A 24,662-nucleotide genomic window follows, 5' to 3' on the forward strand; every position below is an offset into this window, starting at 1 on the left:
CTGTCACACATGGCTATCTGGACTACACGTCTTCCCACCCTGCCCCCTGTAAAGACTCCATCCCCTACTCCCAATTCCTCCGCCGCATCTGATCCCAGGATGAGACGTTCCACACCAGGGCATCGGAAATGTCCTCGTTCTTCAGGGAACGGGGATTCCCCTCCGCCACCATAGATGAGGCTCACACCAGGGTCTCATCCATACCCCGCAACACTGCTCTCTCTCCCCATCCCCGCACTCGAAACAAGGGCAGAGTCCCCCTAGTCCTCACCTTTCACCCCACCAGCCGGCAAATACAACAAATAATCCTCCACCATTTCCGCCACCTCCAACGTGACCCCACCACTCGCCACATCTACCCATCTCCCCATATGTCTGCCTTCCGCAAAGACCGCTCCCTCCGCAACTCCCTTGTCAATTCTTCCCTTCCCTCCCGTACCACCCCCTCCCCGGGCACTTTCCGTTGCAACCGCAAGAAATGCAACACCTGTCCCTTCACCTCCCCCCTCGACTCCATTCAAGGACCCAAGCAGTCGTTCCAGGTGCGACAAAGGTTCACCTGTATCTCCTCCAACCTCATCTACTGCATCCGCTGCTCTAGGTGTCAGCTGATTTACATCGGGGAGACTAAGCGGAGGTTGGGCGATCGTTTCGCCGAGCACCTCCGCTCAGTCCGCAATAACCTACCTGAACTCCCGGTGGCTCAGCACTTCAACTCCCCCTCCCATTCCCAATCCAACCTCTCTGTCCTGGGTCTCCTCCATTGCCAGAGTGAGCAACACCGGAAATTGGAGGAACAGCACCTCATATTCCGCCTGGGTTGCTTGCGTCCGGATGGCATGAACGTTGAATTCTCCCAGTTTTGCTAGCCCTTGCTGTCTCCTCCCCTTCCTTAACCCTCGAGCTGTCACCTCCCATCCCGCTGCCCTCGGGCTCCTCGTCCTCCCTTTCCCCTTCCTTCTCCCCCCCACCCCCCATCAGTCTGAAGAAGGGTTTCGGCCCGAAACGTCGCCTATTTCCTTCGCTCCATAGATGCTGCTGCACCCGCTGAGTTTCTCCAGCATTTTTGTGTACCTTCGATCTTCCAGCATCTGCAGCTCCTTCTTGAAGGCTTACCAAAATCAACTGTTTGGAACATCATTAAGAAGAAAGAGAGCACTGGTGAGCTCACTAATCGCAAAGGGACTGGCAGGCCACAGAAGACCTCCACAGCTGATGACAGAAGAATTCTCTCTATAATAAAGAAAAATCCCCAACACCTGTCCGACAGATCAGAAGCACTCTTCAGGTGTGGATTTGTCAGTGACTACTGTCTGCAGAAGACATCATGAACAGAAATACAGAGGCTACACTGCAAGCAGTCATTGCATGCAAAGGATATGCAACAAAATACTAAACATAACTACTTTCATTAACATGACATTGCTGTGTCACAAACATTATGGTGCCCTGAAATGGGCGGACTATGTATAAACACTGCTGTAATTTCTGCATGTATAAAAATGTATACAATGGCCTTTATTAAAATGTGACAATGTGCACTTTTTTTTAAAAAGTGATTTTTTTTTTTCCATTACAAATCTCAAATTGTGGAGTACAGAGGCAAATACATAAATGGTGGGTCATTGTCCCAAACATTATGGTGGGCACTGTATTTGCTTCCCTAAAAAGTTAAATGTTACCTAAGGCAAGGAACCATTTGATTGGCATCCTGACCACATTTTAAATAATCATTCTCAATACCACCATACCAGTGTGTGTGATCATCCTCATGATATATTGCAGTAACTCGCTATGAGATCGTCAAAGCCCATGACTTCCACCACCGAGAAAGAAAGACACAAGAGGTTTATAGGAATGCTACCACACCCAGGTTCCAGTCCAAGGCAAACACTCTTTTCAAAAAATGTAACAGTGAATTGTGTAAAGTTATGAGTAGTCTGATCAGATATTAAACTACTGTAATGTTCCCTAAAGTTTATGTATATATTGAATATGTTCACAAATTTAAAAGTTGCGATGAAATATTGTAAACTGCAGTGAAGCAAACACCACTGTACATTCCTGAATGTTGCTAGCAAACTTTTTATGGAGGTTTTCAATTGAGCACTGAATTGTTTATGCGCCTCACAACAGTTTTTTTGCTGAGCTATATCCTGCATGATCTCTTTTTTGTCCTGAGTAGACGAAGATGTTTTTCTGAATAATTATTTCCTGGGATATAGTTTCTAGCAAATACCATTGCAAAGTAAACGTTCATGGCAGTGAGAAAAAATAATGTTTGAAATCACCCACAGAATATGCAGAATCCAAAATGAAAATAGAGTTTGAATTCAATAAACGTAATGTTCATGCAATTGGTGCCTTTAGCCTTTGAAACACCTAGAGGAATACTGCTAGAAACTGAGCAACAGAGGTTCCAGCAGATGGCAACTTCTCAATCCTGCAATAAAAGAATCACAATCCTATAACAGTTAAACTCAATTTCATGCCTGCCAGTAGTGCCGAATTTGGAGTGCATACAAGGCCAAAGACAATCTGCATGTTTTCCTTAATGCCAACTAATGAGAGAGTGTGGGCTGTATCTCGAACAATGTGAGGAAGTACAGGAAGGAGGTAGAGAGTTAAGTAGCATGGTCACTCACATCCCACTTCACTCTGAAGAAGGGGCCCGCCCAAAACGTTTCCTTATTCATGTTCTCCAGGGATGCGCCCTGACCCGCTGAGTTACCCCAGCATTTTGTGTCTTTCCTTGGTAAGTTCCTTGTGTTTACAATACTGATACCAGATACCAGGATTCTTCTTGCGAATTTGCCTACTATTGACAATAAGGTCCAGAATAAAAATTGGCCAAGTTTCTCTTCACATCATCCCCATCACATCGCAAGAACCGACTCCACTCTAAGTTAAGATTGTTCTCACTATTACAAAAGTTGGCAGGCATTTAAGGAGTGATTGAAATAAATTTGCAGCACTTAGAAACAGAAATATAGAAAATGTGCAGGAGTAGGCCATTCGACCCTTCAAGCCAATATAATCATGGCTGATCATCCAAAATCAGTACCCCGTTCCTGCTTTCTCCCCATATCCCATGATTCCGTTAGCCGTAAGAGCTATATCTAAATCTCTCTTGAAACCATCTGTGGCAAAGAATTCCACAGATTCACAACTCTCCGGGTGAAAACGTTTCTCCTCATCTCAGTCCTAAATGGCCTGCCCCTTATTCTTAAACTGAGATCCCTGGTTCTGGGCTCCCCCAACATCGAGAAAATATTTAATGCATCTAGCCTGTCCAATCCCTTAAAAATGTTATACGTTTCTATGATCCCCTCGCATCCTTCTAAATTTCAGTGAATATAAGCCCAGTCGGTCCATTCTTTCATCATATGTCAGTCTTTCGTATTATTTTGTTTATTTCGTAGTCCCTACATGGTCGGAGAGACGGCTTCCCTCCGAGCTGCTTCATCGCCCCTTCCTCGCGGCCTACCATCAGTCTGGAACGCTGTTTCCTGTCGGGACTGGCCGGAACCCCAGCTTCGATGGCGGCACAGCGCTGGGACACCATCACGGAGCGGGCGATGCCCTACCCGGGTCGCCATGCGGTAAGCTCCAGAGTGCTGTGACCGCCGACTCCAACATCGAGGAGCTGTGGCTGTGGGCGTCCAGCCGCGGGCGGCGCTGGATTTAAAACACCGCGGAGCCTGGGATCCAAGATTGCCAGAGTCGGAGCTCCAACCAGCGTGGCCTGAGGACTTCGGGTGCCGCGGTCTCCGGGGAGGAAGCAGTCGCTCCAGACATTCCAAGCCGCTGAGGAGTGTCCACCTGATGCTGGAGTTCCATCTTCCCGGCAAGAGGGCCTATAACATCGGACTGCTGTAGCGACGACTGCGGAGGCCACAATAGGCCCGACTATGGGTGAACAGGGGACGGGACTAGACTTTCCTGCCTTCCCCCACAGTGGGAACCATTGTGGGGGGATGTTTTTATGTTAATTGTTAAATTCTTTAATGTTGTGTCTTATCTTTATTCGTGTGCTGCAATGGCAACTCAAATTTCACTACACCAATTGGTGTATGTGATAATAAATGTCCTTTGTATCCTTTGTATCCTTGTCTCGCTATCCCAGGAAATAACCTGGTGAACTAACGCTGTACTCCCCTAATAGCAAGAATGTCCTTCCTCAAAACAAATGAATATTTACCAGACTGGTACTCGAAAAGGTGTGGGTTGTCCTATGAGCAATGGTAAGGCAAGCAAGGTATGTACTTGCTGGAGTTTAGAAGAGTGAGAAGGGGCACGATTGAAACATATAAGGTTCTGAGGCGTATTGAAGGGAGCATGCAGAGAGAATGGTGGGGAATGCTGGAGAATCTGGAATAATAAATAATTGCATAAAAATTAAGGGGGTCTTATTTAAGACAGTGGATATGTTGTTTTCTTTCTCAATAGGTTGTGTGTATTTTGAACTCCCTTCTAAAATGGTTGGTGGAAGCAGAGTGGAATTGATTCCTGAAATGCAAGGAGCAGTAAAGTTGCCACAGGTAGATGGGAATACAAAATCAAGGTTACAATCGTCCATGATTTTATTAAATGGTGAAGGGATGGATGGGTAATGCTACTCCTAATTTGTTTGTTTGAGAAAATCTATCAATCACCCTCTAACAATTAATAGCATTGCCATCACTGAACCCCACACAATCAATATTCTGGGGGTTATCATTGACCAGAAACAGAACTGGAGTAGCCATTTCCACAATGTGGCTACAAGAGAGATCAGAGGTTAGGAATTCAGTGATGAGTAACTCACCTTTTAACTCCCTAAAGCATATCCATTATTTATAAGGTTCAATTGAAGAGTGTGATGCAATACTCTCAATTTGCCTGCACGAGTGTAACTTCAACAACATTTAAGAGGCTTGACACCATACTGGACACATCAGCCCACTTGCCAGGCAATCCTATTCACAACCCTTCACTTACTCTACCACCCGACGTACAGTAGCTGCTGATAGATTGTACTGAAGCTACCGATCATGACTCCTTTGACAATACCTTTCAAACACATACACTCTACCAACCAGAAGGGCAAGCGCAGCGAATGCATTGAAACACCTCCGCCAGCAAGTTGCCTCCAAGCCACAACCAATTTTGTCTTGGAAATTATTACCAATCGTTCACTGCTGCTGGGTCAAAATCCTGGAACTCCTTCTCTATCAGCATCGTAGATATACCCACACATTCGGGACTACAGCAGTTCAAGAAAGCAGGTATTGCCACCTATTCAAGGACAATTAAATGCTGTCTCAGCCTATGGGTTCCACATCCCTTGAATGAATAAAAATAAATTGATTTAGAAGGAGCTCATTTCTGGGATGGTAACCTCCTTCTCTATTGGCACTGTGGCATCAGACACAGTGGAGGTACTCCATGATATTCCCATGGATATGTGAGTCTCAATACGTTAATCCCATCCTAAACTTTGGACTAAATTGCAGAGTCTCTGTGAAATAAAGGGGCGCAAGTTTGGAAGGGCTTTGATTTTCAAGATCATAAGATCATGTGATAGGAGCAGAATTGGGCTATTCAGCCATCAAGTCTATGCCACCATTCAATCATGGCTGATCTATCCCTCCCTCCTAACCCCATTCTCCTGCTTTCTCCCCATAACTTCCGACACCCATACTAATCAAGAATCTTTCTATCTCTGCCTTAAATATATCCACTGACCAGGCCTCCACAGCCTTACATGGCAAATAATTCCACAGATTCACCACCATCTGACTAAAGAAATTCCACCTCTTTCTCCTTCCTGAAAGAACGTCCTTTAATTCTGAGGCAACGACCTCTAGTATTAGACTCTCTCACGTGGAAACATCCACTCCACATCCACTCTATCCAACCCTCTCACTATTCTATATGTTTCAATGAGGCCCCCCCTCATTCCTCAGCGAGTACAGGCCCAGTACCGTCAAACGTTCATCATATGTTAACCTACTCGTTCCTGTGATCATTCTTGTGAACCTCCTCTGGGCCCTCTCCACAGCCAGCGCATGCTTCCTCAGATATTTTCTGACAATATGCTCACAATATTGCTCACAATATTCCAAATGCGGCTTGACCAGCACCTTATAGAGCCTCCACATTACATCCGTTTTTGTATACAAGCCCTCTCAAAATAAATGCTAGCATTGTGTTTATTTTCTTTACTACCGATTCAACTTGCAGATTAACTTTTTGGGAATCCCTTTGTAGCTCTGATTTCTGGATTCTCTCCACATTTAGAAAATAATCTATGCCTTTATTCTTACTACCAAAATGCATGACTCCACACTTTGCTGCACTATATTCCATCTGCTACTTCACTTAGCCTAAAGGAATCAATGGATATGGGGAAATAGCAGGAACAAGGTACGGATTTTAGATGATCAACATTGATCATATTGAATTGCGTTGCTGGCTTAAAAGGCGAATGGCCTACTCCTGCACCTATATTTCTATGTTTCTATGCCCACTCTCTCAATCTGATAGAGTCTCTGCTTTCTCTACACTATCTGCCCCTCCAACTATTTTTGTATTTTCTCAAACGGCCACATTCCCCTCATCCAGATCATCTTTCAGTATAGATCAATTTTTCATATTTTTCTTCCACATATTTCTAACCACAATTATCTTATTTCAGAAATATGCCTTTCAAAATCTACTTTTAAATAGATTTTGACAGTTTTTATTATACAGAGAATATCTTTAAAGGAGCAAGTTTAAGTCAGGTTACTTTCTTTGAGAGCATATTAATTGTCGTACCATGAAAAATGATCATATGATAGTGGAAATCTGTATATATATATGTATATATATTGGTTGTTTCATATCATATAACTCGGCCCTTATTAAGAAGCAAAAGAGAAAACTTTATTCATGCATTTATTTCTGCAGGCAATGGAAAATCAAATCAATCCAGATGGTGGGCACAAATTGTGCGATTTTATCCTCTGGCCTTCATTACACAATAGAATGTCAGCCAACTGAGCACAAAGTATGCTTGTGCAGCTCTGGAACCATAAAATCATATTCTGCATAGCATGCCAGAACTTTTCCTGTAGTTTACTGTAAAACCTAGGAAAAAGCTGAAGCTTTATGAGTCACTGCAAAAGCCTCTAACTTGGAAGATGTCCACTTAATTGAAAATGTTAACATTTGCACTCAAGACTTTTACTCGCTCTGCTCTATTCTAACATTTTAGAACAACGTGCCTATTGATCCTTGTTTTCATCCTTGCCACACACTCAAATGGCATGTTCTCTACATTAACAAAATATGTTTGTATTCATGTTATCACTTTATTTCAGGCAGCTGGGGCTAATGCTCACTAAGAAAAATGACATTGATGGGACGGTACCTATTTCTTCAACTAGAAAATATAATTTAGATAAGTAAAGCCAGAGCTACTGGTTTTCTTGGGAGCATTGCCACAAATTGTTCAGTTATTCTGTGCAGAAGCAGTTCTCCTAGTACCGTACCCTTTATGCTCAGTTTATTACATTGCCGACAGCTGCTTTGGAATAAATCAGAGAATTACTGATTTCATGTTTATGATACAAAATCATAAAGCTGGTATGTGCATATTAGTTGTGCCAACAAAATATTTATTCCAATGCAAATTAGAAACTACGATCAATGCTTCCTTTGTTGCAGAAGACACCTGTACAACCATTACACTCATTGTCCTTATATCTTCCATTTAGGAACATAGAAACATAGAAAATAGGTGCAGGAGTAGGCCATTTGGCCCTTCGAGCCTGCACCACCATTCAATATGATCATGGCTGATCATCCAACTCAGTATCCTGTACCTGCCTTCTCTCCATACCCCCTGATCCTTTTAGCCACAAGGGCCACATCTAACTCCCTCTTAAATATAGCCAATCAACTGGCCTCAACTACCTTCTGTGGCAGAGAATTCCACAGATTCACCACTCTCTGTATGAAAAATTATTTTCTCATCTCGGTCCTAAAATAATAATAAATTAAATTTCTATAGCGCTTTTCAAGGACTCAAAGTCGCTTTACAAAGCAAGCCAAACAAAAAACAAAAACAAAAACAAAAACAAAGACAAAAACAAAACAAAACAAAAACAGAACACAAACAAAAACACAAGAGGCAATAGCAGACAGAGAAGCGGCGAACAAACAGCGCCAGCGTCCTCTCCGTGCAGCATCCTTTCAGCTAAAACATAACAATAATAAAGATCTTTAACATAAAAACATCCCCCCACAATGGTTTCCATTATGAGGGAAGGCACAATGTCCAGTCCCCATCCCCAGTTCACCCATAGTCGGGCCTATTGAGGCCTCCACAGTTGCCTCTACGGAGGCCCGATGTTCCAGGCCGTTCTAGCCAGTTAATGGTGCTCCGGCGTCGGGAGAGTACTCTCAGCGGCTTGGGACACCTGGAACGGCCGCCTCCCTACCGGAGACCGCAGCTTCTGAAGCCAACAAGGCCACGCCGGTTGGAGCATTTCCACTGGCGATCTCGTCGCGAGATCCCAGGTTCCCGGTGTAAAGTTCGGCTGCCACCGCCCGCGGCTGGCTGCTCCACAGTCCCGCAGCTCAGCGATGTTTTTTCTCGGCGGTTCTTTAGCTCACCAGAGCTCCAGCGCGGCGACCCGGGCAGGGCATCGCCTGCTCCACTCCGCGATAGCGCTCCAGCGCTGTGCCGCCGCCGAAGCCGAGGTTCTGGGAGGTCCCCGACAGGAAAACGCCGCTCCAGGCCCGCTGGTAGGCCGCGAGGACGGGTCAGCCCGGAGAAAAGCTGCCTCTCCGACCAGGTAGGGACCCTAGAAAGAAGTTTCCCCCTCCCCCCACATAAAAAAGTCTAGACCTCCTAAAAACAAAACACTAAAACTCACTAAAAATAAAAAATAAAAAGTGAAAAAGAAGGACAGCTGCAGGCTAGGCAGCCATACACAGGACGGCGCCTCCTAAAAGACTTCCCCCTTATCCTTAAACTGTGAACCCTTGTTCTGGACTTCCCCAACATCGGGAACAATCTTCCTGCATCTAGCCTGTCCAACTGCAGGGGGAAACTAATTAAAATCTCTTCCCTGTCTGGGAGACCCGACCTTTTCCCTGTCGGGTCTCCGTTTGTCGTTGGGGCCTAGCACCGTGGAGCGACCTCCAACCTGAACGACCCAGGGGCTCGGGAGACTGCGGAGCTGCGGACTACTCACCATTGTGGGGCTGGCCGGCCTCGGAACGTGGGGAGCGGTGGTGACTCGCTGCTGCGACTCGACTCCTGGGGCTCGGAGGCTCCAGCAAAGCAGCCGCAGGTCCGGTGGACTGGGACATCGGGAACTCACGGGTCCGGGGGGAGAGAGAGACCGCTTCCCGGAGCTCCCGCAATGCGACCTCTCCAGCCCGTGTCGCGGGGTTGGAACGACCCGGACCGGGACCGTACATCACCTGGCGCGGCTTCATGGCCGTGGGACTCACCAGCGCCCGTGGGGGTTCCAACCTTGTACTTTCAGACCGGGAGCGGGTCCGTAAATCGCCCCGCGCGGCCTAAAATGACCGTGGGACTTATCATCACCCACCTGGGGCTTGGACATCGGGAGAGACATGGAGAACAGGGGAGAGAAAAGACTTTGCCTTCCATCACAGTGAACCCATGTTTGTGTGAATTTAATTGTGTGTATGTCTGTAGGACATTGTCTTTGTTTGTATGGCTGTGTAAACGAAATTTCGTTGGAGTCTCACTGAGGCTCAAATGACAATACATTTGTATTGTATTGTATTGTTGTATTGTAATTAAATTCTTACTTGCAGCAACATAGAAACATAGAAACATAGAAAATAGGTGCAGGAGTAGGCCATTCGGCCCTTCGAGCCAGCACGCCATTCAATATGATCATGGCTGATCATCCGACTCGGTATCCTGTACCTGCCTTCTCTCCATACCCCCTGATCCCTTTAGCCACAAGGGCCACATCGAACTCCCTATTAAATATAGCCGATGAACTGGCCTCAACTACCTTCTGTGGCAGAGAATTCCAGAGATTCACCACTCTGTGTGAAAAATGTTTTTCTCATCTCGGTCCAAAAAGATTTCTACCTTACCCTTAAACTGTGACCCCTTGTTCTGGACTTCACCAACATCAGGAACAATCTTCCTGCATCTAGCCTGTCCAACCCCTTAAGAATTTTGTAAGTTTCTATAAGATCCCCCCTCAATCTTCTAAATTCTAGCGAGTACAAGCCGAGTCTATCCAGTCTTTCTTCATATGAAAGTCCTGACATCGCAGGAATCCGTCTGGTGAACCTTCTCTGTACTCCCTCTATGGCAAGAATGTCTTTCCTCAGATTAGGAGACCAAAACTGTACGCAATACTCCAGGTGTGGTCTCACCAAGACCCTGTACAACTGCAGTAGAACCTCCCTGCTTCTATACTCAAACCCTTTTGCTATGAATGCTAACATACCATTCACTTTCTTCACTGCCTGCTTTAGTCATGATATTTCATGAAGTTCTCCACTTCAATTGTATGGGACTATTGTATATTCCAAAAATATATTTTAATATTTCATTTTGATTCACATGCTCTTGGCTTGCAATTAAAACCAAATCCTTGAAGAATAATAGAGATACGGCGATAATAAAAAATATTGATCACTATTTTTTGAAAATAAGAAAATTTAATTAATCCTCTTCTATGGAAAATGTATTTTAGTGTTGCAAAATATATAGCTTTGTTTCTGTTGATTAAATTATTAATAACGCTCAATTTTCCATGGGAAGAGACTTAAGAGGTTTGTCAGTATATTTGCAAAAAGATCATCAGAATGGCTTCCATAAAGCTTTACAAATGAGAATAAGGCTATCAAAAGCAAAATCAACAGTTATGGACTCCAGCTTGTGCCTTACCCTTCCCGTCTAGTTCTGATGATTAATGCACAGTTTGTGCAAATCCTAATAATAGCTTGGAAAACAATTTTGTCAGTTTCCTCCCAAGGGAACTACACAAAATGCAATTCTGAAAATACTCCATATAGGGCTCCAAAACCAGTGAAAAGAATGGAATGCCATCCAACTGGCAATTCTTTGTTCTCGTAAAGCAATTCGATAGTTTGTTTTAAAATACACGTTTTAAGAACCCACCGACCGATGTTGGAGTATGGATTCAGAGCCTGATCACCATTCTTTCTATTTGTTATAAATTTTGTCATTTTAAGTCAATTAAATTATAAATATAAATTGAACTTGTTATAAATTGATCGTCATATTGATTGGGACTGTCATATGCCGAGAGAATGGAGCAGCTGGGCTTGTACACTCTGGAGTTTAGAAGGATGAGAGGGTATCTCATTGAAACATATAAGATTGTTAAGGGTTTGGATACGCTAGAAGCAGGAAACATGTTCCCGATGTTGGGGGAGTCCAGAACCAGGGGCCACAGTTTAAGAATAAGGAATAAGCCATTTAAAACAGAGACGAGGAAACACTTTTTCTCACAGAGTGGTGAGTCTGTGGAATTCTCTGCCTCAGAGGGCGGTGGAGGCAGGTTCTCTGGATGCTTTCAAGAGAGAGCTAGATAGGGCTCTTAAAAGTAGTGAAGTCAGGGGATATGGGGAGAAGGCAGGAACTGGGTACTGATTGGGGATGATCAGCGATGATCACATTGGGCTCGAAGGGCCGAATGGCCTACTCCTGCGCCTATTGTCTATTGACCTGAAATATTACTTCTGTCTCTCTTTTTATATAAGCTGGCTGTACATTATCTGTTTTACCTCAGATATCTAACAGCTGAGGTATTTTGTTTCTATGAAGCATTGGCCAGTAAGCATACAGGAATGTCATCACCTGCAAATTTCTGTTTTCAGTACCATTATCCCTGCCAAGTTCATCTCCAATCTCATGGAACTTGGAGTCAGCACTCCACTCAGCAACAGAATCCTCGACTTCCTGACTAACAGACCACTGAAGATAGAGGACAAATCATCCTCTCAGATATTCCTCAACACATGCAAGGATGTGTTCTCAGCCCCAACTATACTTCTTATACACTTATGACTGTGCAGCTAAATACAAATCCAACTCAATTAACAATCTCACAGAATACACCACCATAGTGGGCCAGACATTAAATAATGATAAGACGGAATACAGAAAGAAGGTTGAGAACCTCGTAACCTGGTAGCACAATACCTCTCCATCAATGTTAGCATGACATAGGAGATTGTAATTGACTTCATGAAGCGAAGCAGTAAACACACCCTAGTATACATTAATGGCGCCAATGTAGAGATAGTTGAAAGCTTCAAGTTCTTGGAATAAATATCACCAGCAAATTTTCCTGAACCAGCCACATCAAAGTCATGGCCAAGAAAGCACATCAACACATCTAACTTCCTTAGAAGGCTTAGAAAGTTAGGCATGTTCCCAACAACCTTCACTAACTTCTACAGATGTGCTGTAGAAAGCATTTTATCAGGATGCACCGCAGCATGATTTTGGAACAGTTCCATCCAAGACAGCAAGAAAGTTGTACACGTAACCCAGACCATCACGCAAAAGAATCTTCTTTCCATTGACCCCATCTATACTGCATGCTGCCTTGGCGAGGCCATCAGCATAATCAAGAACCAGTCTCACTCTAGTCACTCCATGTCCTCCCCTCTCCTATCTAGCAAGAGGAAGATAAGTTTAAAAAGGCATAGCTCCAAATTCAGGGACAGTTTCTTCCTAGTTGTTTAGTTGCAACTAAAACCGTCTTTGCACCAGCTAGAGTGTGGGCTTGACCTTCCATTTACCTCATTTGAGACATTTGCACTATCTTTAATCAGACATTATCTTGCACTAAATGATATACCCTATATCCTGCATCTGTACACTGCAAATGGCTTTTCATTGTACCTCAATACACATGACAATACTAAACAAAAACAACATTCATTGCTATTCCTGCATTGCTGGATCAAAATCTAGCAATTTTCTAAGAGAACATGTTACGGCAGTTCCATGACTGGTAGCTAAAGAACACCATCTCAAGAACAATTAGTATAGACATTATGTGCAGGGTTTGCCACCAACACCTGTATCTTAGGTAGAGGTAGAAAATTACTGTTCTCGTTGTACATTGACAAACAACACTGTAACAGACAATGTACCTGTTGAAGCATCAAGGGAATCATACATTGCCAGGAATCCCTCTGTTGGTGCGTTTGAATCAGACACATAAACCAGGCTCATTGAGTTGCCACTGCTGGTTAGAGATGGAGGGACAGACCAACCACAGTATCTATAAGTGAAATAAATGTTTATGGTTGCTATGTAAAATAATATTCACAGACATTAAGAGCACAGAGGAGGCTATTTCAAAACAGCGCAAAGATTCAATTTTTGTGGACGATAAAGAGGATGGGGAACCACACTTGAACAAAATTATGTTACGTAACAAATCATGTTTTTAAATCTTGCAAAACTGCTGTGAGAAACAGTTCCAGACAATTCAGGCTCTTTACCCAAAGGAAGCAAGTTTAGAATCCAGATTCACATTTATAGGACATGGATCTTGTCCAATGTTAACAAGATAGCAGTGAATTAATTGAAAAGAATCAGTTGGCCTGACTTTCTCAAAAATAGTTCTTATTGCTACCAGTGACCTTGACAAAAATAGAAAAAGACAAAACAAATGTCTATAGAGTTGTCACGTTACATCATTTGCTGAAGTTCCTTGCTGGTGACTTTATTACTGGGTAAGTATGAAGGTTGTTTTACTCTTTGTGTGCGTGTGCGCATGCCTGTGCGTGTGCATGCACATGCGTATGTGCGTGTTGATGGTCACAAGAGATCGGGTGTCATTTGCTAATCCAGAATAAAATAAAATTGCACCTCATGAAAAGAATTGATAATAATAATAACAATATTAATAATAGTAAAGGGCCTGTCCCACTTACGCAACCTTTTCGGCGACTACCCGACATATGTCGCCGAAAATTTTCAACATGTTGAAAATTCAGCGGGGACCAGATAGACGCTACAACTTTTGGGTGACTAGGAGACCTCTCACGACCATACAGGCGACCCCCTGGCGACCTCTCACGACCATACAGGTGACCCCCTGGCGACATGCTCCCTGGTGACACCCCGCAACACCTGCGACATGTCGCCAGGGGTCGCCTGTATGGTCGTGAGAGGCCTCCTAGTCACCCAAGGAGTCGTAGCGTCTTTCTGGTCACTGCTGAATTTTCAACCTATGACGGGTGCCGGCAGTCGCCGAAAAAGTCGTGTAAGTGGGACAGGTCCTTTAGGCGTGTTATTTTTTGTCGATTTTCACACTCTCCTTCCATCACAGTAAACATTGATGCTGACCTCCTCTGTCCAAGATAGAGCCCTTGCTTGCCCAAATTCATGAGAAATCTGTATACAATTTGACCAGCTGGAATGTTCTTCTAAATAAAAATGGCTAAATCAATGGTTTGAAAACTCATGCAAATCCAAAAAATTAACAGATGATGCACGTATACCCTTTTACTTTTGGAATCTGTCATATCTACCTCATTGGGGACCCTCGGACTATCTTCATTCAGAATTTGCTGGCATTATTTTGCACGAAATGTTATTCCCCTTTCACGTATCTATACACTGTAAATGGGTCGATTGTCATAAAGTATTGTCTTCCCACTGACTGGGGAGCACGCAACAAAAGCTTTTCACTGTACCTGACACGTGACAATAAATAAACTAAACATTAATTAATGACAGTGTAATAAATAAGGGGATCTGACTAAATTCTTTGGAAATTTATTACACATTAATCCTGCTAATTTTTTTTTGCAGACAAGCCTAACAATACTGGATCCTTTGGAAACGTTGGACACATTAAAATAACTATTAACAAACAGAAAATGCAAATGTTATGACTTCTTACCTTCCTATTAGTCGGCCATGGTTAACATGATTATCATACACTTCAACATATTCCTTGCTGCAGTTCATGATATCCATGTTAAAGGAGATGAATGCCAAATGGATAACATGTCCAGCCTGAACCGAGATATACCAGATACATTTGCCATCATGTGGATATCCTCCAGAATGTTCAGGACTAGCAATGGTACCTACTGATTGTGTCAAAATCTCACCACATCCTGCAAAGAAAATCATTTTTTCAACAACCGTTTGATACAAGGAGAAAGCCTGAGTGAAAAATTGAATACATCTTTTTACTGTTGTCAATTCTGATCATAGAAACATAGAAATTAGGTGCAGGAGTAGGCCATTCGGCCCTTCGAGCCTGCACCGCCATTCAATATGATCATGGCTGATCATCCAACTCAGTATCCCGTACCTGCCTTCTCTCCATACCCTCTGATCCCCTTAGCCACAAGGGCCACATCTAACTCCCTCTTAAATATAGCCAATGAACTGGCCTCGACTACCCTCTGGCAGAGAGTTCCAGAGATTCACCACTCTCTGTGTGAAAAAAAGTTATTCTCATCTCGGTTTTAAATGATTTCCCCCTTATCCTTAAGCTAAGACTCAGAACTGCTGTAGCTTTGGGAGCAACAGCAGCAGGAGTTTAGCAAGAGATACGACTGATTGGCTCTAGCCCAAGTGGGAGGAGAGAAGTGAAAACAGTTAAAGTAGGTGCCAAGGACAGGCAGACTTGACTCAGAACTGCTGTAGGTTTGGGAGCAACAGCAGCAGGAGTTTAGCAAGAGATACGACTGATTGGCTCTAGCCCAAGTGGGAGGAGAGAAGTGAGTCAGTGCTGGGAAAACAGTTGAAAACTGAGGAATTTGCTTTGTAAATTGGTAAATCAGGCAATTTATCAGTCAATTTAAGCAAGACTGCTCTTTGCGAGCGGCAGTGAGTGAAGTGCCCTGTGAGAAAAGTGTGAGTCTTTGGCTCGAGAGTCTTCGGCAAGGAGACGAAAGAAGGAAATGTCAGGCAAGCTGATTCAGTGCGATGCTTGCAGTATGTGGGAGGTCAAGGACACCGCTAGTGCCTCTGGCTGCTACAAATGCGAGAAGTGCATCCAGGTGGAGCTCCTGAAGGGCCGTGTTGGGGAATTGGAGAAGCAAGTGGATGACCTCCGGTTCGTCCGAGAAACGGAGTCGTTCCTCGACAAGTCCTACAGAACGATTGTTACACCTAAGGTACTGGAAGAGAGAAGGTGGGAGACAGTGAGAACGGGAGGGAAGCATGGAATGCCAACGTCCCCGGGTGTTGTACCTCTTGTGAACAGGTTAACCCACTTAGAAGCTGTCGGGACAGAAGAGGTGCTTACACTGGGCGACGGACTGGCTTGTGATGCGAATAGGGCTGTTGAGCCAAAACCAAAAAGGCCTAAGGCAGGCAACGCCATTGTAGTGGGAGACTCCATTGTGAGAGGTACCGACAGGGGTTTCTGCGGCAACAGAAGGGATGCGAGGATGGTGTGCTGCCTTCCTGGTGCCAGGATCCAGGATGTCACGGACAGAGTGCAGAAAATCCTCAAGGGCGATGGTGAACATCCAGAAGTGGTAGTGCATGTCGGCACAAACGATGTCAGAAAGAAGGGGATGAATATTCTGCAGCGTGACTTTAGAGAGCTCGGAAAAATGCTGAAAAGCAGGACCTCCAGGGTTGTTATCTCCGGTTTGCTTCCAGTTCCTCGTGCTGGCGAGAGCAGGAACAGGGAGATACGGAACCTGAACGTGTGGCTGAGGAACTGGTGCACGGGGCAGGGATTTAGATTCTTAGATCACTTTGATCTGTTTTGGGGTAAGGGGGAACTGTACAAAAGGGACGGATTGCATCTTAACAGGTGGGGGACCAGCATTCTGGCAGGCAGGTTTGCCACTGCTACACGGGTGGTTTTAAACTGAATAAGGGGGGTGGGGCGTCGAATGGGATAGTGGAGGATGGAGTTAAAGGGAAAGGGTTTCTTAAATGTGTGAGCGTAGAGAAAGAGGGGTGTAAAATGAGGGTAGAAGCAATAGGTAGCAAGGTGAAAAGTAAAAGTGGCAGGCAGACAAAACCAGGGCAAAAATCAGAAAGGGCCACTTTTCAACATAATTGTATAAGGGGTAAGAGTGTTGTAAAAACAAGCCTGAAGGCTTTGTGTCTCAATGCAAGGAGCATTCGTAATAAGGTGGATGAGTTGAATGTGCAGATAGCTATTAATGACTATGATATAGTTGGGATCACGGAGACATGGCTCCAGGGTGACCAAGGCTGGGAGCTGAACATCCAGGGATATTCAATATTCAGGAAGGATAGAGAGAAAGGAAAAGGAGGTGGGGTAGCATTGCTGATTAGAGAGGAGATTAACGCAATGGAAAGGAAGGACATTAGTTTGGAGGATGTGGAATCGGTATGGGTAGAGCTGCGAAACACTAAGGGGCAGAAAACGCTGGTGGGTGTTGTGTACAGGCCACCTAACAGTAGTAGTGAAGTTGGAGATGGTATCAAACAGGAAATTAGAAATGCGTGCGACAAAGGCAAAACAGTTATAATGGGTGACTTCAATCTACATATAGATTGGGTGAATCAAATTGGCAGGGGTGCTGAGGAAGAGGATTTCTTGGAATGTATGCGGGATAGTTATCTAAATCAACATGTAGAGGAGCCAACGAGAGAGCAGGCTATTTTAGACTGGGTATTGAGTAATGAGGAAGGGTTAGTTAGCAGTCTTGTTGTACGTGCCCCCTTGGGCAAGAGTGGCCATGATAAAGACTTCCCCAACATCTGTGAGGTTCAAGTGACAAATAAATTGTATTGTGTATTGTGAATTGTGAAAGATGCACTTCCCAGACCAAGCAAGGGTGCAATATGGAAATTGCTAATGTTAATGTTTGACTATGACTGAACCTTCAGTTCCTTGTGTCAACAAACCTATTACAGTATATGGTTGATTCAGAAGTCAATGTATTTTTCTTATGCTTTTTGTAAAATTCTCTGGCTGTGGGCTTTATGAACTAGTATGTATCACACAAAATAAGTTACTTTTCAAGCATTAAAAATTAAACATGTAAAGTGAGTCTGGTGACTCTGGAGATCACTATGGGCCAAAGCAGCAAAGCATTTACCAGTTTGCATGGCCATTTTTTCTGTGGGCAACACAGAACTTGCCAGATTTTTGAATACCCATAAATGTCAACATGCAATCTGAATTTATCAATCTCTGGATTATTTTGCCACTGGCAGAAGGAGTAAGATGCCACATATAGAAAATAGGCGCAGGAGGAGGCCATTTGGCCCTTTGAGCCTGCACCGCCAATATATGTGCTATTGTACGGGTTTCTCCATTGAGGCTTGGTCCCAGTAAGGCCATTATTATAAGAAGAGTCTTACAATTCTGTAGGTATAATACTGATTAAGAAAAAAATACATGCAGCACAAAATAATTTCAAAACACCTTTCTTTGCTGATTCATACTCTGCTTGAAATCCATTGTTAGCCTCATTAGAATCCATCTTAAACTTGATGTACATGGACGGCTGCATTGACCATACTGTAGGTGGAAGTACTGCACCACAATATTTCCCAATGAGTGGAGAGTCTTCAACAGCACCATCTCTGATCTGAAAATGAATAAATTCCTTTCAATCGAGGAACAGGCTTTATCAATAGGAACACATAAAACAGTTTTCTACAGATTTAGGAAACTTAAGAAGCTAAGAATCAGAACAGGTCATTCTGTCCTTTATCTATGCGGCTCCTTGATAAAAATATTTTATACCAGCACACCTTTTCTGCCTGTTGAATTGAGAGTGTCAAATATTTATTAACCTCTTGCTGAAGAAATGTCTTATCTTTCTGGAATGGGCAGGCCCTTATCTGGAGACTGTAAACTCTGGGTCTAAAAATGTCAGCAAAAGATATCTCAAACCAACATCCAATTTGTCAAACCATTGTATGTTTGATTTAGATGAATGATATTGCAAATGCTGGAAATTATAAGAAAATTTGTAGGTATATATGTCTAACTTAAAAGCATACATACAGTGCATTCAGAAAGTATTCAGACCCCTTCACATTTTCCCCATTTTGTTACTTTGCAGCCTTATTCTAAAATGGATTATATTATAAAACATTTTTATCATCAATCTACACACAATACCCCATAATAAAAAAAGTGAAAACAGGTGTTTAGAAATTTTTGCAAAGTAATTAAAAATAAATAACTGAAATATCATATTACATAAGTATTCAGACCCTTTGCTATGACACTCAAAATTGAGCTTAGGTGCATCCTGTTTTCATTGATTATCCTTGAGATGTCTCTACAACTTGATTGGAGTTCGCCAGTGGTAAATTAAATTGATTGTACATGATTTGGAAAAGCACACACCTGTCTATATCAGGTCCAACAGTTGACAGTGCATGTGAGAGCAAAAACCAAGCCATGAAGACGAAGGTATTGTCCGTAGACCTCCATTTGGAAAGTGGTGAAATCATTGGACAAAGTCAGTATGGATTTACAAAAGGTAAATCATGTCTGACGAATCTTATAGAATTTTTCGAGGATGTAACTAGTAGCGTGGATAGGGGAGAACCAGTGGATGTGGTGTATCTGGACTTCCAGAAGGCTTTCGACAAGGTCCCACATAAGAGATTAGTATACAAACTTAAAGCACACAGCATTGGGGGTTCAGTATTGATGTGGATAGAGAACTGGCTGGCAAACCGGAAGCAAAGAGTAGGAGTAAACGGGTCCTTTTCACAATGGCAGGCAGTGACTAGTGTGGTACCGCAAGGCTCAGTGCTGGGATCCCAGCTATTCACAATATATATTAATGATCTGGATGAGGGAATTGAAGGCAATATCTCCAAGTTTGCGGATGACACTAAGCTGGGGGGCAGTGTTAGCTGTGAGGAGGATGCTAGGAGACTGCAAGGTGACTTGGATAGGCTGGGTGAGTGGGCAAATGTTTGGCAGATGCAGTATAATGTGGATAAATGTGAGGTTATCCATTTTGGTGGCAAAAACAGGAAAGCAGACTATTATCTAAATGGTGGCCGACTAGGAAAAGGGGAGAAGCAGCGAGACCTGGGTGTCATGGTACACCAGTCATTGAAAGTAGGCATGCAGGTGCAGCAGGCAGTGAAGAAAGCGAATGGTATGTTAGCTTTCATAGCAAAAGGATTTGAGTATAGGAGCAGGGAGGTTCTACTGCAGTTGTACAGGGTCTTGGTGAGACCACACCTGGAGTATTGCGTACAGTTTTGGTCTCCAAATCTGAGGAAGGACATTATTGCCATAGAGGGAGTGCAGAGAAGGTTCACCAGACTGATTCCTGGGATGTCAGGACTGTAATGAAGAAAGACTGGATAGACTTGGTTTATACTCTCTAGAATTTAGGAGATTGAGAGGGGATCTTATAGAAACTTATAAAATTCTTACGGGGTTGGACAGGCTAGATGCAGGAAGATTGCTCCCGATGTTGGGGAAGTCTTTATCATGGCCACTCTTGCCCAAGGGGGCACGTACAACAAGACTGCTAACTAACCCTTCCTCATTACTCAATACCCAGTCTAAAATAGCCTGCTCTCTCGTTGGTTCCTCTACATGTTGATTTAGATAACTATCCCGCATACATTCCAAGAAATCCTCTTCCTCAGCACCCCTGCCAATTTGATTCACCCAATCTATATGTAGATTGAAGTCACCCATTATAACTGTTTTGCCTTTGTCGCACGCATTTCTAATTTCCTGTTTGATACCATCTCCAACTTCACTACTACTGTTAGGTGGCCTGTACACAACACCCACCAGCGTTTTCTGCCCCTTAGTGTTTCGCAGCTCTACCCATACCGATTCCACATCCTCCAAACTAATGTCCTTCCTTTCCATTGCGTTAATCTCCTCTCTAATCAGCAATGCTACCCCACCTCCTTTTCCTTTCTCTCTATCCTTCCTGAATATTGAATATCCCTGGATGTTCAGCTCCCAGCCTTGGTCACCCTGGAGCCATGTCTCCGTGATCCCAACTATATCATAGTCATTAATAGCTATCTGCACATTCAACTCATCCACCTTATTACGAATGCTCCTTGCATTGAGACACAAAGCCTTCAGGCTTGTTTTTACAACACTCTTACCCCTTATACAATTATGTTGAAAAGTGGCCCTTTCTGATTTTTGCCCTGGTTTTGTCTGCCTGCCACTTTTACTTTTCACCTTGCTACCTATTGCTTCTACCCTCATTTTACACCCCTCTTTCTCTACGCTCACACATTTAAGAAACCCTTTCCCTTTAACTCCATCCTCCACTATCCCATTCGACGCCCCACCCCCCTTATTCAGTTTAAAACCACCCGTGTAGCAGTGGCAAACCTGCCTGCCAGAATGCTGGTCCCCCACCTGTTAAGATGCAATCCGTCCCTTTTGTACAGTTCCCCCTTACCCCAAAACAGATCAAAGTGATCTAAGAATCTAAATCCCCCCACAACCAAAATGTGGGCAGCAGAGATGATGGAGACGTTACATCTGGAAAGAATTAGATTTGTCCTATTGGACAAGTATAATTCTTTTGAACAGATATGGTCTCCATATATACAGTATTTAGAGAAGTAGCTGTTCTTGGCAACACAGCTCGGCGTGCACCCTGCGGGATTTGGTGAGAATAATTCATTTTTATATTGGAATTAACATATATGTCTTTATTGATACTATCACTTGTAGTAGTGTTATTAACAATACATATTGTGGTTTTTATTTTTTTTTTTTTTTTTTTTTTTTTTTTTTCTCGTTTCTCTTTTCTTTCTTATATATAATCAAATTATTATTTAATCACTTTCTTAATGATTTATAACTGTTCTATTCTTTTTCTATCATTATTTCTAAAAAAAATAGTAGATAAGTATTATTAGTGTTTTACTTAATGCAAATTGAATTAATTTGATATAAAGTTGTTTGAAGCATTGTAATTGATTACCTTTAATAAAAAAATATATTACAGAATCTAAATCCCTGCCCCGTGCACCAGTTCCTCAGCCACACGTTCAGGTTCCGTATCTCCCTGTTCCTGCTCTCGCCAGCACGAGGAACTGGAAGCAAACCGGAGATAACAACCCTGGAGGTCCTGCTTTTCAGCATTTTTCCGAGCTCTCTAAAGTCACGCTGCAGAATATTCATCCCCTTCTTTCTGACATCGTTTGTGCCGACATGCACTACCACTTCTGGATGTTCACCATCGCCCTTGAGGATTTTCTGCACTCTGTCCGTGACATCCTGGATCCTGGCACCAGGAAGGCAGCACACCATCCTCGCATCCCTTCTGTTGCCGCAGAAACCCCTGTCGGTACCTCTCACAATGGAGTCTCCCACTACAATGGCGTTGCCTGCCTTAGGCCTTTTTGGTTTTGGCTCAACAGCCCTATTCGCATCACAAGCCAGTCCGTCGCCCAGTGTAAGCACCTCTTCTGTCCCGACAGCTTCTAAGTGGGTGAACCTGTTCACAAGAGGTACAACACCCGGGGACGTTGGCATTCCATGCTTCCCTACCGTTCTCACTGTCTCCCACCTTCTCTCTTCCAGTACCTTAGGTGTAACAATCGTTCTGTAGGACTTGTCGAGGAACGACTCCGTTTCTCGGACGAACCGGAGGTCATCCACTTGCTTCTCCAATTCCCCAACACGGCCCTTCAGGAGCTCCACCTGGATGCACTTCTCGCATTTGTAGCAGCCAGAGGCACTAGCGGTGTCCTTGACCTCCCACATACTGCAAGCATCGCACTGAATCAGCTTGCCTGACATTTCCTTCTTTCGTCTCCTTGCCGAAGACTCTCGAGCCAAAGACTCACACTTTTCTCACAGGGCACTTCACTCACTGCCGCTCGCAAAGAGCAGTCTTGCTTAAATTGACTGATAAATTGCCTGATTTACCAATTTACAAAGCAAATTCCTCAGTTTTCAACTGTTTTCCCAGCACTGACTCACTTCTCTCCTCCCACTTGGGCTAGAGCCAATCAGTCGTATCTCTTGCTAAACTCCTGCTGCTGTTGCTCCCAAACCTACAGCAGTTCTGAGTCAAGTCTACCTGTCCTTGGCACCTACTTTAACTGTTTTCACTTCTCTCCTCCCACTTGGGCTAGAGCCAATCAGTCGTATCTCTTGCTAAACTCCTGCTGCTGTTGCTCCCAAAACCTACAGCAGTTCTGAGTCAAGTCTGCCTGTCCTTGGCACCTACTTTAACTGTTTTCACTTCTCTCCTCCCACTTGGGCTAGAGCCAATCAGTCGTATCTCTTGCTAAACTCCTGCTGCTGTTGCTCCCAAAGCTACAGCAGTTCTGAGTCTTAGCTTAAGGATAAGGGGGAAATCCTTTAAAACCGAGATGAGAATAACTTTTTTTCACACAGAGAGTGGTGAATCTCTGGAACTCTCTGCCAGAGGGTAGTCGAGGCCAGTTCATTGGCTATATTTAAGAGGGAGTTAGATGTGGCCCTTGTGGCTAAGGGGATCAGAGGGTATGGAGAGAAGGCAGGTATGGGATACTGAGTTGGATGATCAGCCATGATCATATTGAATGGCGGTGCAGGCTCGAAGGGCCGAATGGCCTACTCCTGCACCTAGTTTCTATGAGACAGGATTGTGTCGAGACACAGATCTGGGGAAGGGTATAAAACAATTTCTGCAGCATTGCAGGTCCTGAAGAGCACAGTGGCCTCCGTCATCCTTAAATGGAAGAACTTTGGAACCACCAGGACTCTTCATAGAGCTCGCCGCCTGACCAAAGTGAGCGGTCAGGGGAGAAGGACCTTGGTCAGAGCGATGACCAAGAACCTGAAGGTCACCCTGACAAAGCTCCAGTTCCTCTGTGGAGATGGGATAACCTTCCAGAAGGAAAACTATATCTGCAGCACTCCACCAATCAGGCCTTTATGGTAGAGTGGCCAGACGGAAGCCACTCCTCAGTAAAAGGCACATAGCCCGCTTGGAGTTTGCCAAAAGGCACCTAAACAAGATTCTCTGGTCTGATAAAACCAAGATTGAACTCTTTGGCCTGAATGCCAAGCGTCACGTCTGGAGCAAACCAGGAACCGCTCATCACCTGGCCAATACCATACCTATGGTGAAGCATGGTGGTAGCAGCATCATGCTGTGGGGATGTTTTTCAGCGGCAGGAACTGGGAGACTAGTCAGGATCGAGGGAAAGACGAACGGAGCAAAGTACAGAATGATCCTTGATGAAAACCTGATCCAGAGCGTTCAGGATCTCAGAATGGGGCGGAGGTTCACCTTCCAACAGGACAACGACCCTAAGCACACAGCCACGACCATGTAGAGTGGCTTTGTGACAAGTCTGTGAATGTCCTTGAGTGGCCCAGCCAGAGCCCAGACTTGAACCTGATCGAACATCTCTGAGGGACCTGAAAATAGCTGAGTATTAACACTCCCCATCCAACCAGACAGAGCTTGAGAGGATCTGCAGAGAAGAATGGGAGAAATGACCCAAATACAGGTGTGCCAAGCTTGTAGCATCATACCTAAGACTTGAGGCTGTAATCGCTGCCCAAGGTGCCTCAACAAAGTACCGAGTAAAGGGTCTGGATACTTATGTAAATGTAATATTTCAGTTATTTATTTTTAATTACTTTGCAAATATTTCTAAACACCTGTTTTCGCTTTTTTATTATGGGGTATTGTGTGTAGATTGATGATTAAAAAATGTAATC

The 24,662-nt window shown here is 43.9% G+C and overlaps 1 protein-coding gene across 1 annotated transcript in view; it reads right to left on the bottom strand.

Moving 5' to 3' along the window:
• Positions 1 to 24,662, bottom strand: part of cubn (cubilin) — a 209,237-nt gene that overhangs the window by 144,037 nt on the left and 40,538 nt on the right. The window contains exons 11-13 of the mRNA XM_033039905.1: positions 18,399 to 18,564; positions 14,925 to 15,144; positions 13,162 to 13,292 (exon numbers count right to left, since the gene is read on the bottom strand). Coding sequence (XP_032895796.1) covers positions 13,162 to 13,292; positions 14,925 to 15,144; positions 18,399 to 18,564 — 517 coding nt within the window. The remainder of the gene's footprint in view (positions 1 to 13,161; positions 13,293 to 14,924; positions 15,145 to 18,398; positions 18,565 to 24,662) is intronic.

Source organism: Amblyraja radiata, chromosome 2 (assembly GCF_010909765.2).
Source record: "Amblyraja radiata isolate CabotCenter1 chromosome 2, sAmbRad1.1.pri, whole genome shotgun sequence".
NCBI classification, from domain to species: Eukaryota; Metazoa; Chordata; class Chondrichthyes; order Rajiformes; family Rajidae; genus Amblyraja; species Amblyraja radiata.